This window comes from Aotus nancymaae, unplaced genomic scaffold, assembly GCF_030222135.1.
Source record: "Aotus nancymaae isolate 86718 unplaced genomic scaffold, 86718_ANA_hifiasm-v0.15.2.pri h1tg000012l, whole genome shotgun sequence".
NCBI lineage: Eukaryota > Metazoa > Chordata > Mammalia > Primates > Aotidae > Aotus > Aotus nancymaae.
The window spans coordinates 21,953,484-21,972,052 of NW_026988423.1; the positions used below are offsets into that span (position 1 = coordinate 21,953,484).

The 18,569-nt window shown below is 45.5% G+C and overlaps 1 protein-coding gene across 16 annotated transcripts in view; it reads left to right on the top strand.

Annotated features, from left to right (window-relative positions):
• CEP164 (centrosomal protein 164) overlaps positions 1-18,569 on the top strand; it is an 81,172-nt gene that overhangs the window by 11,610 nt on the left and 50,993 nt on the right. For 15 of the 16 annotated variants that reach the window (XM_012470414.3, XM_012470419.3, XM_012470418.3 and 12 more), the window contains 2 exons: positions 1,048-1,159; positions 8,619-8,823. In XM_012470414.3, the coding sequence (XP_012325837.2) occupies positions 1,048-1,159; positions 8,619-8,823 (317 nt within the window). The remainder of the gene's footprint in view (positions 1-1,047; positions 1,160-8,618; positions 8,824-18,569) is intronic. The other variant, XM_012470427.3, reaches the window with a different exon arrangement.

Genomic DNA, 18,569 nt, shown 5'->3' on the forward strand with positions numbered 1-18,569 from the left:
CCCAAAGTGCTGGGATTACAGGCGTGAGCCACCGCGCCCGGCCAACAGAGCTTTTCTAAATGCTTGATTTCCAGAGTACAGCAAAAGTTATTTTTTGTTTGTTTGAGATGAAGTCTTGCTTTGTCCCCCAGGCTGGAGTGCAGCCTTGACCTCCCCAGGCTCAGGTGATCGTCCCACCTCAGCTTCCTGGGTAGCTGCACTACAGGCGCACACCACCATGCCCAGCTAATTTTTGTATTTTTTATAGAGACGGGGTCTCACCATGTTGCCCAGGCTGATCTTGATCTCCTGGACTCAGGCGATCCTCCCACCTTGGCCTCCCAAAGTGCTGGGGTTACAGGCATGCCATCGTACCCAGCCAGAACGAAAATATTAGAGTCCATATATATAGCAAAATTGAAAAGGAGGCAACTCCCTTCATGGAAGAGAGGGTTCAGTGAGTCGGCGTTCAGCCTGCTTGAGTATCATTCACTTTCTCAGCTCAGATAGCTCCCTGCCCCTAGGCAGAATCAATAACTGCCTTCTCTCTGCTCTTATAGCATACAGGACATGTATTCTTCGTTACAGCACATGTCACCTGGATTGTACTCTTATTTGTGTGTTCGTAATGTTCTCAAGGAGCTTAGTCACTTGTAGTTTTTCAGTACATGCTTATTGATTGAGTGATGAGTGCTTTTTGCAAATCTTGGGAGAGCTTACTACCTTCTGGTAAGGCTGTACTCATCCTGGATGGTTCTGGCTATGGCTTTTGGGGTTCTTCCCTCTGAGGCCCCTGCTGCAATGAAGTCTTGGTTTTATATTATTTTGTTTTTTGCCTTTTTAATGCTTGGCTTCAGGTTATATCATTGCAGTGTGGAGATAACATGCTTGGATTCAAGTGTACCATTTATAAATTGTAAGGAAACAATTATATATGTTTATTGTTGATAATTTAGAAAAATAAGATTTTCTCATTGATGGAAAGAAAAGGCAAAGTAGAAAAAAGATTGTGATTTTTTTTTCTTCTATTAATCTCTTTTACTTTTCCACCTCTGCCTCTCCTTGCAGAAATTCTTGAATTTGCCCGGGAGATTGGTATTGATCCCATCAAGGAACCAGAACTGATGTGGCTGGCACGGGAGGGCATTGTGGCCCCACTGCCTGTGGAGTGGAAACCATGGTAAATCAGCAGGGGGTGCAGCCCACTGACTTGGCCTAGCAGAGGCAGAGGGAAGCTAACATTGGGGATCAGTTTGAACTGGCCCACTTTTCCAAGCCTATCCTGCAGAGTCAGGGACAGCTCTGTGCCATTCCTCTGCTAGGCCGCCTGCTGTTTCAGGCCTGAGTGTAGGCTGATTGGATGGTCCCTAGGATGGGGTTCAGCGCTTATATATCCAAGGCCACAGGAGCTACTGCCCTGGGTCCAGTCCTCTAGCACCAGCATCTGTTTAGGATGTGCTGAGGGACTGTTGTTACTCCTTGCAGACTGCTACTGTAAGTGACAGTTGTACCTCCTTAGCATGTCTAAGATGGATGCTGGTCTTGCCATGTGCGATGGCTCTCATGCTTATAATCCCAGCACTTTGGGAGGCCGAGGCGAGTGGATTGCTTGAGGTCAGGAGTTCGAGACCAGCCTGGCCAACATGATGAAACCCTGTCTCTACTAAAACTATAAAAAATTAGCGGAGTGTGGTGGTAGGCGCCTGTAGTCTTAACTACTCAGGAGGCTGAGGCAGAATTGCCTGAACCTGGGAGTGGAGGTTGCAGTGAGCCATGACTGCGCCCCTGCACTCCAGCCTGGCGACAAAGTGAGACTCCGCCTCAAAAAAACCCAAAATAAATAAATAAAACTACTACATAAAAACATAAAATAAAAATAAAGTGGATGTTGGTGTTAAAGAGGTTTGTAGTGAGGCCACACATACTGGCAAAGGGTTTCTGTGTCCCTTGAGAACACCTGGCTCTGCCATATCTGAATTCATGTAACATATTCATGAATAGGTTCACATTCATGGATTCATTCATATTTTCAGTTTTGGCTAGAGCTCTTTGGGATGGAAGGAACAGTGATTCACTAAGTGGGTCTCAGGGAAACAGAGGTTTATGGAGAGGAAAGACAGAGTGGCCAAGGTTGGGGAGCTAGAAGGAGCCATGGTCACTGCTGCTGTCTCCCTCCTTCTCCTGAGGACTGCAGTGATCCCTGCTCATGGTGACACTGCTTTGTGTTCTCCGTGTGTACTCTGTCCTCCTGTCTTGCTTTTCGTTTTCCTAATTACATGCATAGAGCTCTCTCCAGCCTGTCTCCCTAAAGTGAGTGCCATAAATTTACTTCCTACCTTAGATTGGGATTTGCCTCTGCTTATCCCAAACTTGTCCTCAGGTATCCTAGGGGTCCCCTCTTCTGCTGGTTTTGTGCAATTTTGTAGACAAGTCGTAATCATCCTGTTCTTGCTCATACCACTCACTGTGTTGGCCATAGTTCAAAGTGATTATAGTTGTCACCTTACTCTTCTCAGCTGAAGAGTCACAGTCCTTCTAGCTTTTCCTCATGTGGCAGGCTCCTTGTTGTCTTGATTTTTTTTTTGAGTTGGAGTTTTGCTCTTGTTCCTCAGGCTGGAGTGCAGTGGCGTGATCTCAGCTCACTGCACCCTCCACCTCCTGGGTTCAAGCAATTCTCCTGCCTCAGCCTCCCGAGTAACTGGGATTACAGGCATGTGTTGCCATGCCTGGCTAATTTTGTAATTTTAGTAGAGATGGGATTTCACCCTGTGGTCAGGCTGGTCTCAAACTCCTGATCTCAGGTGATCTAACTGCCTTAGCCTCCGAAAGTGCTGAGATTACAAGCATGAGCCACTGTGCCTGGCCTGTTCTCTTGATCTTTTTAGCCACCTTTCCTTTAACTTTCTCCAGTTTTATAACACCTCTATTGAAGTCAATTCATCAGCACTTTACAACATGTTCCAGATGCTGAGGGCTCCTGGTCATGTTTGTAGGCTAAGTTTATAGGAATGGATTCTGTTTCCAGTACCTACCTTGATGGTTGGAAGGAAACTGTCATTGGTTATGGGCCAGCCGCATGCCAGCTTTTATGCCAGCTGCCTTTATATACCTGCTAGTGGTGGGTAACACTCTTTTGTCTTGTAAGGAGAGTGAGTTATTTTTCAGTTTTTAAAATAAATTGGCCAGGCATGGTGGCTCACACCTGTAATCCCAGCCCTTTGCGATGCTGAGTTTGGAGGATTGCTTGAGCTCAGGAGTTTGAGACCACCCTTGGGTAATATGGCGAAACCCCGTCTCTTCAGAAAATTCAAAAGTTAGTTGGCGGTGGTGACATGCACCTTTAGTCCCAGCTACTTGGGAAACTGAGGAGGTATCGCTTTAGCCTGGATGGTCGAGGCTGCAGTGAGCCGAGATTGCATCACTGCACGTCAGCCTGTTTTGAGACAGCGAGAACCTGTCTCAAACAAAATGAATCATTAAAATGTATATATACATATCATCTTTTACCCTTCTTCTTTTCCAAAGGGTAATTACTATTAATTGGTAAATTCCCTCTAGACTCTTAATACACATGCATATACCCCCTCCCTGACAATGGTTTGGTTTTTAAACATAAGTGCTTTATTATACACACTGTTTTTTTATGTCTATTTGTGTGGGTCTACACACAAATTCTTGTGTCAGCTGCATACTTTCCCATGTAGAGAGGTACCACAATTTTCAAAAATCTTGATTTATTTGACCGCTCTTTATTGAAGGACATTTCGATATTTTTCTAATTGGCTGTGAAGTGAAGGCTGTTTCTGGATTCTCTCCTCTATTCCATTCATCTGTCTATCTTCACACATACCATTCTGTCTTGATTACTGTAGTTTTATAACAAATCTTGAAATCATTTAAGGCAAATCCTCCAATTTCTGCTGCCCAGGCTGGAATGCAGTGGTGTGATCTCGGCTCACTGAAACATCTTCCTCCTGGGTTCAAGCGATTCTCCTGCCTCAGCCTTCTGAATAGCTGGGATTACAGGTGCCTGCCACTATGCCCGGCTAATTTTTGTATTTTTTAGTAGAGACGGGGGTTTCACCGTGTTGGTCAGGCTGGTCTAGAACTCCTGACCCCAAGTGATCCACCTGCCTTGGCCTTCAAAGTGCTGGGATTATAGGCGTGAGCCACTGTGCTCGGCCAAAGACAGTGTTTTTATTCCATTTTCAATATTTAAGTTTTAAAAATTATTTTCTTGTATTATTATATTGGCTCGGCATTCTCTATCATACTTCTAAGAAAATAAATGACAGAAGGCATTTGTTTCTTTTCTTTCTTTCTTTTTTTTTTGGAGACAGAATCTTTCTCTCTTGCCCAGGCTGGAGTACATTGATACTATCTTGATTCACTGCACCCTTCCTCCCAGGCTCAAGCTATCCTCTCACATCAGCTTCTGGAGCAGCTAGGACTACAGGTGTATGTCACCACGCCTGGCTAATTTTTGTATTTTTTTTGTAGAGATGGGGTTATGCCATGCTGCCCAGGGTGGTCTTGAACTCCTAGGCTTAAGCAATTTGCTTGCCTTGGCCTCCCAGAGCATTGGGGTTACAGGCATGAGCCACAGCACCCAGCCTAGAAATATTATCAATTAAAAAATTGTCAATTAAAAAAATAGTCAATCCAGGGGCAAGAAATAACAATGGATCATTTTAAATTGCATTTCCTAAGTTGTTTGTAGAGTTGAATTGGCCATCTGTTGATCTTTTGTGATTTGCCTGTTTATGTCCCTTGCCTTTTTGTCTAGTAGATTGCTTATCTTTTTATTTTTGTTAAGGTGCAGAACTCTGATTATTCTGGGTGTGCTGCGTAATAATAGTGGTATCTTACCACTATTATTTCCACTGTTTTCTCCCAGTCACATGTCGTTTAATTTGGTTTATGTTTTCTTTTGTCATACTGAAGTCAATAGATTTGTATATGATTTTTTCTTAATTGTGGTAAAATATACGTAACATGAAATTTGCCGTTTTAACCATTTTTGAGAGAACAGTTCTGCAGCATTAAGTACATTCACAGTGTTGCATAGCTATCACTACCATCCATCTCCAGAATTTTTTCATCCTCAAACTGAAACTCTATAACCATCAAATGTTAATTCCCTATTTTTCTCTCTCCTTAATCTCTGGCAATCACCATCCAGCTTTCTGGCTTTATGAATTTGCCTATTCTAAATAATTCATATAAGTGGAATTATTCAATATTTGTCTTTTTGTGTCTGAGTTCTTTTACTTAGCATAATATCCTCAAGGTGCATCTATGTTGTAGCATGCAAGAGAATTTGTTCTTAAGGCTGAATAAAATAATATTCCATTGCATGTGTATACAACTTCCTATTATTCTATTTCTCAATTTTTTTTTTTGAGACAGTCTCGCTCTGTCACCCAGGCTTGAGTGCAGTGGTGCGATCTTGGCTCACTGCAACCTCCGCTTCCTGGGTTCAAGTGATTCTCTGGCCTCCGCCTCCCGAGTAGCTGGGATTACAGGCATGCACCACCATGCCTGGGGTAATTTTTGTATTTTTAATAGAGACAGTTTCACCATGTTGGTCTTGAACTCCTGATCTCAAGTAATCTACCTGCCTTGGCCTCCCAAAGGGTTGGGATTACAGACGTGAGCCACTGTGCCTGGCCCTGTTTATCAATTTATCTGTCAATGGACATTTGGTCTTCTTTTCGTCTTTTGTGAATAGTGCTGCTGTGATCGCTGGGGTACAAATATCTGTTTGAATCCCTGCTTTCAATTCTTTTGGGTATATGCCCAGAAATGGAATTGCTGGGTTACATGGTAATTCTATTTTAAATTAAATTAATTTTTTTTTTAGAGATGGGGTATTGCTGTATCAACCAGGCTGGAGTGCAGTGGTGTAATCATAGCTCACTGCAGCCTCAAACACCTGGGTTCAAGGGATCCTCCTGCCTCAGCCTCCTAAGTGACTGGGACTACAGGTCTGCACCACGGTACCCAGCTATTTTTTCATTTTTTTTTTTGAGATGAAGTCTTAGTCTATAGTCCAGGCTGGAGTGCAATGGCATGATCTTAGCTCACTGCAACCTCTGCCTCCTGGGTTCAAGTGATTATCCTGTCTCAGCCTCCCGAGTAGCTGGGATTACAGGTGTGCCATTACGTCTGGCTAATTTTTTTGTATTTTTGTACAGGCAGAGTTTCACCATATTGGCCAGGCTGGTCTTGAACTCCTGACCTCAAGTGATCCACCTGCCTTGGCCTCCCAAAGTGCTGGGATTACAGACGTAAGCCACTATGCCTGGCCTACCCAGCTATTTTAAAATTGTTTAATTTATTGTGAAATCTATTTTATATTTAAGTTAAATTCTATTTCATATTAAATTTGATTTATTTTTTTTGAGGAACCCCCATGCTATTTACTGAAGCACCATTTTACATTCCTACCAGCAGTATACAACTGTTCTCTGTCACCCAGCTTGTAGTGCAATGGCACAATCTCGGCTTACTGCAGCTTTCACTTCCTAGGTTCAAACGATTCTCCTGCCTCAGCCTCCCAAGTAGCTAGGTGCATGACACCATGCCCAGCTAATTTTTGTGTTTTTTAGTAGAAACAGGATTTCACCATGTTGATCAGGCTGGTCTCGAACTCCTGACCTCAGGTGATCCACCTACCTTGACCTCCCAGAGTACTGGGATTATAGGCGTGAGCCACCACACCCGGCCTTTTTTTAAAATTTTTATTTTTTGAGACAGGGTCTGGCTCTGTCACTCAGACTGGAGTTCAGTGTGTGATCATAGCCCACTGGAGCCTTGAACTCCTGGGCTCAAGTGATTCTCCCACCTCAAGTCTTCTGGGTAGCTGGGACTACAGATGTGTGTCACTGTGCCTGGCTAATTTTTAAAAAATTTTTTTGTAGAGACAAGGTCTCACTATGTTACCCAGGCTTTTATTTTTGGGGTTTTTGATAATAGCCATGCTTATGGTGTGAAGTGGCATTTCATTATAGTTTTTTTTTTTAGATGGAGTCTTGCTCTTGCTCTGTTGCCCAGGCTGGAGTGCAATGGCACGATCTCTGCTCACTGCAACCTCTGCCTTCCAGGTTCAAGCAATTCTTCTGCCTCAGCCTCCCAAGTAGCTGGGATTACGGGCATGCACCACCATGCCTGGCTAAGTTTTGTAATTTTGGTAGAGACGGGGTTTCACCATATTGGTCATACTGGTCTTGAACTCCTGACCTCGTGATCCTCTTGCTTTGGCCTTCCAAAGTGCTGGTATTACCGGCACGAGCCACTGACCTCGTGATCCTCTTGCTTTGGCCTTCCAAAGTGCTGGTATTACCGGCACGAGCCACTGTGCCCGACTCATTATAGTTTTGATTTGCACTTTCCTAATGTTTAGTGATGTTGGGCATTTTTTCATGTGCTTATTGGTCATTTGAATATCTTCTATCACTGTCCTTTTTTACCCCTGATATTTTTTTATTTCTGCTCATTTTCTCATCTATTTTTTGTTTTCTTTTTTGTTTGAATTGAGATTTATTTTGTCAAATTTCATAAGGAGTTTTATGGGGATTGTATTGGATTTATATATTAATTTTAGGATTATTGGCTTCTTTACCAACTTGAGTCTTTGTATTCTGGAATACTGAATGCCTCTCCAGTGGTTTTTTCTTTTTTTTTTTCCTGACTTTTCAGTAAAACTCTATAAAGATTTTGCACATTTTAGGTTTATACGTGAGTATAAAATACTTTGCATTACTGTTGTAAGTGGACTTCTTTTTTCCAGTTAGCTGTCCTAATACATTGTTGTTGATGGTGGATGAGATGAATGGTTTATTTTGGACTTACCCATGTTGAAACACTTCTTGAGATATACCTCCTACATTATTTTATTTTACCATTGGTCCACACTAGCTTGGATTATTACTTCTTATGAGTTTAGAGTCTTCTGTAAAACCAGAGCTCTCACAATGTATTGTTCTTCCTCAGACTGTTTATTAAAATATTAAAATGGCCAGGCATGGCGGCTCATGCCTGTAATCCCAGCACTTTGGGAGGCCAAGGCGGGCAGATCACGAGGTCAGGAGATTGAGACCATCCTAGCTAACAAGGTGAAATGCTGTCTCTACTAAAAATACAAAAAATTAGCTGGGCGTGTTGGCATGCACCTGTAATCTCAGCTACTTGGGAGGCTGAGGCAGGAGAATCACTTGAACCTAGGAGGCGGAGAGAGACTCTGTCTCTTAAAAAAAAAAAATTAAAATTTATCCTAGCACTTATGTTCAGTGTACCATAGTGTTTATAGTTCTCCATCTAAATAAAACCAAGTTCGTTCCTACACTAGTCCAGCATGCATTCTCAAGAACTCCAGTGATTATAAATTACCATCTAGAGAAGTCCTTAGGTATTCCAATCCTTTCTTCCTGTATCTAAGCTAACTCCTCCTTAGCTAAGTGGTACCCTTTGATTTTGTGTTAATCCTTTCTTTCCCTCTGCTCTTAACCCCTCTCATTCTATCTTTTCTCTCCTTTTTCCACCCCCTTCTCTTCCTCCTCGTTCACCTCATCTCCCTTTTTCTTTTTCTTCTTTTGTACCTGAGCAGTGACTAACTTCTGCACTCTACCCATCCCTAGCCAGAACGTCACAGGTGACATTTACTATTTCAACTTCGCCAACGGGCAGTCTATGTGGGACCATCCATGTGACGAACACTATCGGAACTTGGTGATCCAAGAGCGGGCAAAGCTGTCGACTTCTGGGGCCATTAAGAAGAAAGAGAAGAAAAAGAAAAAGGAAAAGAGAGACAAGAAGGACAAAGAGACCCCTAAAAGTTCCCTGGTGAGTCAGTGGATGCCTCCTCCCAGACAGGCCAGGGCTGAAATCTGGAGGGATGTTGGGAATCTCTAGTCTGCAGCTGGGAGGTTGAAGACAACAGTCAGAATATAGTAAATTCTTGATCTAAACTTTGCCTGTCTTCTGGTAGATTTTCCTTTCAGCTTCTGGAAGTTGTTGCCATCTCTACACATTTCCTTTATTCCCCATCTAATAGGATTGATGAGAGAGAGTGCTCTTCTGAGAATGGTTTTTTGCAGTAGTAGTAGCAGTGATGGCATCTGCTGCTCTGGAGATTGTGGACTGAAAGCAGTTGGCAGAGGCCAGTGAGCTGAGTGAAGTGTCCTTTCTTTTTATTCAGAGTCAGGTCTCCCTAGTGTGGGTTCTTTATTTATCTTAAAGTGGTGCAAGTTCCTAGGTGTCAGATGAGCCATAATTGAGTTGTCAAAATACCAGTGCCTTCGAGATTCAAAAGAGAAGCTTTGAGCATTATCTCCTCATCTAGATTGCCTTTGTTGCCAGTGTCCTCAGTGAGTGGTGGATAACAGAAGTTTAATTGCAGTGTGATTTCCTTGTTGGTTTTTTTTGAGACGGAGTCTTGTTCTGTCACCCAGGCTGGAGTGCAGTGGTGTGATCTCGGCTCACTGCAACCTCTGCCTTTCAGGCTCAAGTGATTCTCCTGCCTCAGCCTCCTGAGTAGTTGGGATTACAGGTGTCCGCCACCCTGCCTGGCTAATTTTTATATTTTTAGTAGAGATGAGGTTTCACCGTGTTGGCCAGGCTGATCTGGAACTCCTGACCTCAAGTGATCCACCCGCCTCTTTGGCCTCCCAAAGTGCTGGGATTACAGGCATGAGCCACCACGCCTGGCCTGATTTTCTTGGTTATAAGTAGCTTTTGTATTTGAGTTCAAAGTGTTCACATTAATTATTATTTTAGTTGTCCCTTCAGTACATCTGAACCTAGGAGGTGGAGTTATTGCCCACACGATTCAGGTGGAGCAACTAAGACCTGGAGCCATACCAAAGTGAGGCCCAGGCTTTCCCAGAATGCTGTGGTCGTCCTTTTACCCAGGCCTGGGGCAGGTGGGGCATGCTGAAAAGAGAGAGGGACACAGAAACTTAGTTTAGCCAGTGGGGAGCACTGGCAACATCGTTTCAGCTCTCTTCAGTGGTCCGGTTGTTTTGCTCTTTAGTTTATAGTTTTTGTTTCCCTCCAGAGCCTTGTGCTTCCTATTGTCCAGGCTCCACAGACGCTTCTCTCTTCCTTCCCCTCCCTGACATATTACTTATGGTTCTGAGAAACATGGTAACAAGCCCATTCCTCCAGATGGAGAAAATAGGGTACGTAATTTCCAGCTAGGCTGGATTTTCTAATATCATGTGTTTGAACAGCAAAAGGTGGCTACGGAGCTTTTCACGGACCCAGAATTATTTGAAATGAAAGTTAGGCATCTGGGCAGGCTCTGGCTTGACGAAAGGTGGGAGAAGGAATGAAGTGAGGGTTCTGGGGTGGAGAGTTGAGTAAAGGAATGAGATGTAGGTGCGTGATTGGGTTCTTAGAGCTTTCTGTTAAAGAGTTCCTTCTGTGGTTTCAGAAGGGAAACCATAGACCTGGGCTGTCAGTATAGTTCTTAGGGCTCAGGACAGGTGCCTCAAATTTGAGTTTGTCCAGGGGACAGCTCTGAGCCAGTTGGGCAGCCTGGATGCAGGTGGTTTGGACTCTCTGGAGGTGTGCACTCACAGCCATGTGGGGTTCAGTGTGAATGTTTGTAGAGAGGTGGTTGATGTTTTAGAATTTTTCCTGGCCCAGAGAGTCGGTGACCATGTGGAAGTCTCTCAAGCACTAGAGTGAGTTTTCAAGTCTCAGGTCATTTGTTATGCTTCTCTTCTCTCCCTGTTAAAAAAATTTCTGGGAGTCCTTGATAAGGTTGGTGGAATTTTTTTTTTTTTTTTTGAGACAGAGTCTTGCTCTGTTGCTCAGGCTGGAGTACAGTGGCATGATCTTGGCTCACTGCAACCTCCACCCCCTAGGTTCAAGCAATTCTCATGCCTCAGCCTCCTGAGGAGCAGGACTACAGGCACACGCCACGACACCCGGCTAATTTTTTTGTATTTTTAGTAGAGAGGGGTTTCACCATGTTGGCCAGGCTGCTCTTGAACTTCTGACCTCAAGTAATCCGCCTGCCTCAGCCTCCTAAAGTGCTGGGATTACAGGTGTGAGCCACCACACATGCCCCAAGGTTGGTGCATTTTATAAAACTAACCAATCACAGAATCTGAGAGCTGGATAGTATCTTAGGGATAATCTGGTTGATGCTTTTCAGACTTTAGTTTGTAGTAGAGCCCTGTCTTCAAGTCAGTTCTTCTCTAGAGGTCTAGCTTATAAAAAAAGAAATGGAGTTGCTTTGGTTGAACTTGGCAGTGTGGGTCTTTGTGATACCTCTTCTCCATCACATGTACACTATTGTGGACCCCAAGGTACTGAACTTCTCAGGTTCCAGGGAGCAAGGTTTGCAAACCATTGATCTAGTTCAGCCTCCTCTTTGTAGATAAGGAAACTGGAGCCTAGAAAACAACGTATTTTCAGCCCAAGGGAGTTTTTAATCTTTTCCTCCCTCTTCAGTTTGTGTTTTACTTTAAATAGAGGCTGGGTTTCTGCTAAGGGCTTGCCAAGGGCTGGCCAAGGGCTGAGGTGGCAAGTGTAAATCAGAAGTGCTTTGTCTTCGTTTTCTCTGCATGTTTATATACCCGTCTAGGAAACACAGCCTGAGGAGGGACTTCTGCGTCCTTCCTCGTTTCTCTGCAGCCCATCCCCTCTGTCAGCACCTGGGCTTACTGATCTGGACCTAGATCAAGATACTCAGGCTAGAAGCAAGGGCTCCTGTAACAAAGGAAAGAGCCCGGGCATGCTGGGCGACACCCCCTGGCCTCTCATGGGTGCCTTTCCTAGAAAGCTGCAGCCACTCTCCAAAGGCCAAGCTTCCCGAACCCACCAGGTCTTTGCCGACGTGGAGAAAATCTTAGGCAGGACCCCAGCCCAGTGCAGGAGAGAATTAGGTGATCAGCATGGTCTGGAGAAACTCCAGAAGTCGACAGAGAAAATCTGCTTGGGGTTTTCAGACTCCAAAACCGAAGAGCTGGAAATGAGGAGCAGACAGCAGAAACTGGACACTCCAGCCCCTCAGAACACTGGGCTTCTCCAAAATGGGCAGGATGTGGTAGAAAGCAGGAGCCAAGCCCCTGTCCACTCAGAGGTTTCTGAAGCCATCAACGGCCTGCCACTGCAAGGGGAGGAGCACAGCCACAGCTTAGCCAAACTGAGCTCCACTGGCCCTGGAGGGGACAAGGGCCAAAGCCCCATTCCCATGTCATCCCCTGAGGAGGAGCCCTCCCTGTCATCTGGTTCTTCTGAACACATGTTGCCTGCCAGGAAGAGCAAGTTGTTGTTAGATAGCAGCCCTGCTGAAGACCTGAGCTGGCAGGGAGTTTCTGGAGAAGGTGAGAGCATAGGCAGTGGGAGGAGGAGAAGAGAACCTCTTGGACTGTGGATGGGACAGGTCTCCAAGCTTGTCAATAAGGACATCCCAGGAAGCTGCAAGGAAACAGAGCCCAGTGACCCTGAGGCTCTAGGGGCCTTAGCTGAAGATCTACCTCAGGTGCTCTTGCTAATACCACCTGAGACCCTGGCATCAGAACCAGCTCAGAATGCCCTTTCAGGGAGGGCCCCTGGGGAGTCTTCTGTTGGTGAGAAGAGACAGCCCCCAGGGTCTGCAGAGCTCCCTTGTAAAGATCAGAAGCCTAGTGTGTCTGGGCCTGACTTGGAGAACAGCAGCAGCAGCAGTAGCAATCTGGTCTCACACCTGGGCTCTCCCATCCTGGATGAGGTGAACAACTTCCCTTGGGACCGGCAGAGCTCACGGGGATCTGAGGAGGGTGTGGGTCAGTCAGACTCGGGACTCAGAGATCAACACTTCAGCCACTTCTTAGTTCCTTGCGTGTCCCACATGCAGAGCTCTGTCGAGGAGCAGTCAGAAAGTGAAGACTACTCTGAGGACCAGAAGTTCTACCAGCATATCCTGCAGATGGTCAAGCTCTCCAGGCGGCTAGAGGGCCTGGGGCTGCCTGAGAGCATGCAGGACATGCCATACAGACACAGCGCCAGCACAGTCTGTTGCATGGCAGCTGAGTCTTCTAGGATTCCTAGTGAGGGTGAGCATGAGGGCATCAGAGCCAAGGAGAGGTTTCTGTCATGGGGGCCAGAGCTGCTGGAACATCCTCAGGAGGTGGCCCTTGCCCCTGCTGGGCAGGAGGCCTCTCAGCAAGCCCATTTCCAGCCAAGCAGCAGCCCCCTCAAGCAGGGGCTAGTCCAGCAGAGCTCCAGCGGAGGGCTTGCTACAGAGCCAGGCAAGATGCAGTGTCTCAACCAGGTAGGCTTCTCAGTGAGCATGGCCTAAAGGCCTAAACTTGGCAGGGAGGGAGCAGGTGGAGTTGATGTCTTACTACAGCCAGCAGGCCTGCATTCCTGTTACCCAGCCTGCCTTGGTAACTATTAGTCCTTTAACTACCCAAATGGCCATTTAATGGGATGACACGTATTTCAAGTTTCTTCTACCCCTTATCTTACCTGCAAGATAAGGCTGAGGGTATCTGTGATTTCCCTTCCCCAGCTCTAACTGTAATTCATGGGTGGTTCATGTGCTTTGAACATGATCAGTTTTGAGGGTCAGCAGGATGACGTTAATCCTGGTATTTGTGCGGGATATAGACACCTTCCTGGGATTTGGGAAGCTTTTCCTATCAGCTGATTCTAGAGAGAAGTCCTTCCAAATAGGCAGCCTACCCCAAAGCTCTGAACTTTATTCCTTCTTGAAATCACACAGAACTAGAGAGTTAATTTTATTTTTTATTTTTATTTTATTTTTTAGACGGGGCCTTGTTTGGTCGCCCAGGCTGGAGAACAGTAGATCTTGGCTCACTGCAACCTGTACCTCCATTGCTTGAATCCCAAGTTCAAGTGATTTTTGTGTCTCAGCCTCTCGAGTAACTGGGATTACAGGCGCTTGCCACCATGCCCAGCTAATTTTTTTGTGCTTTTAGTAGAAATGGGGTTTTGTCACATTGGCCAGTCTGGTCTCGAACTCCTGGCCTCAAGTGATCCACCTGCCTTGGCCACCCCAAGTGCTGGGATTATAGACATGAGCCACTGCACCTGATTAGAGAGTTAATATTCTTCTTCTTCTTTTTTTTTTTTTTTTTTGAGACAGTCTTGCTCTGTCGCCCAGGCTGGAGTGCAGTGGCACCATCTTGGCTCATTGCAACCTCCACCTCCCGGCTTCAGGTGATTCTTGTGCCTCAGCCTCCTGAGTAGCTGGGACTACAGGTGTGTGCCAGCACACCTGGCTAACTTTTGTCTTTTTGGTAGAGATGGAGTTTTGCCATGTTGGCCAGGCTGGTCTCAAACTCCTGACCTCAAGTTATCTGCCTGTTTCAGTCTCCCAGAGTGCTGGGATTACAGGTGTGAGCTGCTGTGCCTGGCCTGAGAGCTTCTTTTTTTTTTTTTTTTTTTTTTTTTTTTTTTTTGAGATAGAGTCTTGCTCTTTCGCCAGGCTGGAAGTGCAGTGGCGTGATATCTGCTCACTGCAAGCTCCACTTTCTGGGTGTTCTAGCGATTCCTTTGACTCAGCCTCCCGAGTGGCTGGGACTACAGGCGAGCACTAATATGACCGGCTAATTTTTTTTGTGTTTTAGTAGAGATGGGGTTTCACCATGTTAGCCAGGATGGTCTTGATGTCTTAGCCTTGTGATCTGCCCACCTCAGCTTCCCAAAGTGCTGGGATTACAGGCGTGAGCCACAGCACCCGACTGAGAGCTAATATTCTTATGAGAGTTGGAGGCCAGAAACTCTCTCTGCCATCCAGTGAGCTGCTTCTGCCCTTTGCCTCCTAGAGTCCCCAGAAAACCACATGCATAACCTGTGTCAGGGTTGTGCAGACCATGTTTGTGACTTCACTCTTGACTTCTACTTCCTCTCCTACTGGGATTTATGAAATGGCTGGCCTTGCCCTATCATTCTACCTTTGGCCCTTTAAAGAGTCCATATTCTTCATTCAGAAGTCAAGTTAGATCAGAGACCATGGGGATCAATCTGAATTTCTCCAGCTATTCTTTTGCTGTTGCCCAGCTGTGGCTTTACCCAGTTGTTCCCTCTGCTTCCTAATTGCTGGCTTGCACTGGTTCTCTGTTAGCTTTAATAAGTACTGTAGAACTATAAATATCAGATAAGCTGCAGATTATCCTGAAAGTTTTAATTAGCCCAATGGCAGTAAATGTATCTGCTCTGAAGGACAACTGCACGCATAGCCCCATACTCAGAGTTAATGGCCATCTATAGAAGATGATCAGCGAGGAGCCAGGAATGTATAATTTCCCTGCTAACCGCTGATTTGGTAAAGGCCTGGGAGAACAAAGCCCTCAGCATGCTTGTCTCCCTCCCTCAGCCCCCAGCATGTTAGCAAATTAGCCATGTTAGGAGTCTGTAATTTTCCATAAATACAGTGTGGGGAGAATTTTGCTTGCTGATACATGGGCTGGCTGGAAGGGCTGAAACCAGGAGGAGCATGCCAGGTTTGTTCAGTTTACCTTGAAGAAGCTTTCTTGGGCTTTTTTCCCCCGGACTTTTTTTCTTTTCTTTCTTTTTTTTTTTTTTATAAGAGACCAGAGTTTTGCTCTGTTATCCATGCTGGAGTTCAGTGGTGTGATCGTAGCTCACTGCAGCCTTAAGCTCTTGGGCTCAAGCAATCCTCCCAAATTGCTGGAACTACAGGTGTCCACAATTATACCCAGCTAGTTAAAATTTTTTTTTTTTTTTGTAGACATGGGGTTTCACTATGTTGCCCAGGCCATTCTTGAATTCCTGGCCTAAAGTGATCCTTCTGCCTCGGCTTCCCAGAGTACTGGGGTTATAGGTGTGAGCCACCATGTCCTAGGCGCTTTATTCTGCCACAACCAGAGCTGGTATAAAATACTGTCTTAGAGATAGCCTTGGGTTCCAGTCCCATCTCTGCCTCTCACTGGCTCTGTGAGGCAGGGTATTTTTTTTTTTTTTTTGAGACAGGGTCTTACTCTATAACCCAGGCTGGAGTGCAGTGGCATGATCTCACCTCACTGCAACCTCCGTCTCCTGGGTTCAAGTGATTCTCCTGCCTCAGTCTCCTCAGTAGCTGGGATTTCAGGCACCCATCACCATGTAATTTTTGTATTTTTTTCATTAGAGACAGGGTTTCACCATATTGACCAGGCTGGTCTTGAACTCCTGACCTTAGGTAATCTGCCTGCCTCAGCCTCGCAAAGTGTTGGGATTGCAGGGGTGGGCTACCATGCCCACCCTGGGCAGGGTTCTTGACTTCGCTAACCTCCGTTTGCTCATATGGGGACTAGATAATGGCAGGGCCATTCTCAGGGGCTGTGAGAATAAAATGAGACATCGCATGGAAAGTGTTTAGCCAGTGCACTGCTGGCCAGGTTATGGTTATTATCAGCTCCTTTTCTCCTTAACAAAGATATTCTACAATAGGCGAGATGATTGTGGACCTGCAGAAGCTCAGGAGTGGTTCTCACCTTACTTTCCTGGTGAGCATCTGTTGCAGAAATGGGCCCTGCTGGGAACCCACCAGGTGGTCTGGCCCCTAGACTGAGGCTATAGGCAAGAAGATGGATCTTGTCAACCTCAGCGTGACCGCCTCTGGGTTTCCTTTTCTCTCTTCAGTCCTTGTGGGATTAGGGAGGATTGGAATTTTTGTGTCATCTGAGACATTTTAAGTTTGAGAAATGAATTTTGAAGAGCTCTTTGTAAATTGTCACCAGATTGCCATCCTTGCTTCTGATAAGCCTAGATTATAGTAATTTGAATCCCTGTGACGATAGCAATTTTATAATGTTGGTGCAGCCCTGGGTCACTCATAAAGACCCCTAGCACTCATCTCCTTGAGCTTTTCAGCACACCTAGTCAGGTGGCAAGGCACATATCCTCTCCATCTTGCAGATAAATAAACTGAGAATCGGAGAGTCTGTGAGTAGCCGGAAGTCTCACAAATTCTGATTTGCAGCCTGATTTCTTTCCTTAGCCCTTGCTTGCAGGAAGGAGAACAGGGAAAAGAAGGTACCTGGTCAGCCTCACTACTGCCCTTCGGCAAGGCTCCTTTCAGCCACCTTATCAGTGGAGAGGGAAGAGAGTCCTTCTTTTGTTGCTCATGTATAACTTTTTGTAGTTAGTGTTGATATTTTTTTTTCCAGACAGGGTTGCTTTTATTTTATAGAGACAGGGTCTTCTTGCTCTGTCTCCCAGGCTAGGGTGCAGGGGTTATTATCTCCCAGTGGTTATATTGCACTGTAACCTTGAAGTCCTGGGCTTAACTGATCTTGCTGCCTCAGCCTCCCAAGTAGCTAGGACCACAGGTGTGTGTTGCCACGTCCAGCTAATTTTTTTATTTTTTATGGAGACAGAGTCTCACTGTGTTGCCTAGGCTGGCCTGAGATAGGGTCTTGCTCTGTTACCCAGACTGGAGTGCAGTGGTGCCATCATAGCTCACTGTAGCCTTCAGCTCCTGGGATCAAGCAATCCTTCCTCCTTAGCCTCCTGAGTAGCTGGGACTACAAGTGCTTGCTACCACATCTGGCTAGTCTTTAAAATATTTTTGTAGAAATGGGGTCTTGCTATGTTGCCCAGGCTGATCTTGAACTCCTGGCCTTAAGTGATCTTCCCACCTTGGCTTCCCAAAGTGCTGGGATTACAGATGTGAGCCGCTACGCCTTGGCCTTAGATTTAATCAGAGCAAATCGTACGGGCATGCCCATAGTTAAAAAAAAGTCAAATAGTACTAAAAGGCATATACGAAAGTATAGCACTTTACTGTACAGAGCCCTCCTCAAAGGCAGCGACTCTGTTGTGGTGTTTACTTCCATCTTTGTAAAGAACACACTTAGACCGCTTTTTCTTGATTCATCAATTTTAAACTGCGTCTTTAATTGAGACTTCTCCTTCTGGTAGATGCGGATTTGTCTCTGCTTTCCACTCCTGCATCCTTCCTATATGGGTTTTATTTTTATTTTTAGAAAATAAAAATCTCTCTGTGTCATCCAGACTGGAGTGCAGTGGCATGATCTCAGCTCACTGCAACCTCCACCTCCTGATTCAAGTGATTCTCTTGCCTCAGCCTCCCGAGTAGCTGGGATTACAGGTGCGCACCACCATGCCTGACTAATTTATATATATATATATATATATATATATATTTTTTTTTTTTTTTTTTTTTTTTTGAGACTGCGTCTTGCTCTGTCACCTAGGCTGAAGTGCAGTGGTGGTGCAGTCTCGGCTTACTACAGCCTCTGCCTCCTGAGTTCAAGCGATTCTCCTGCCTCAGCGTCCTGAGTAGCTGGAACTACAGGCGTGTGCTACCATGCTCAGCTAATTTTTTGTATTTTTTAGTAGAGAAAGGGTAGCACCGTGTTAGCCAGGATGGATTTGATCTCCTGACCTCGTGATCTGCCCACCTTGGCCTCCCAAAGTGCTGGGATTACAGGCGTAAGCCACCGCGCCCAGCCCTAATTTTTGTATTTTTTGGTAGAAATGGGATTTCACTGTATTGGCCAGGCTGGTCTTGAATTCCTGACCTTGTGATCCGCTTGCCTTGGCCTCACAGAGTGCTGGAATTACAGGTGTGAGCCACCACGCCCAGCCTCCTATTTGGCTTC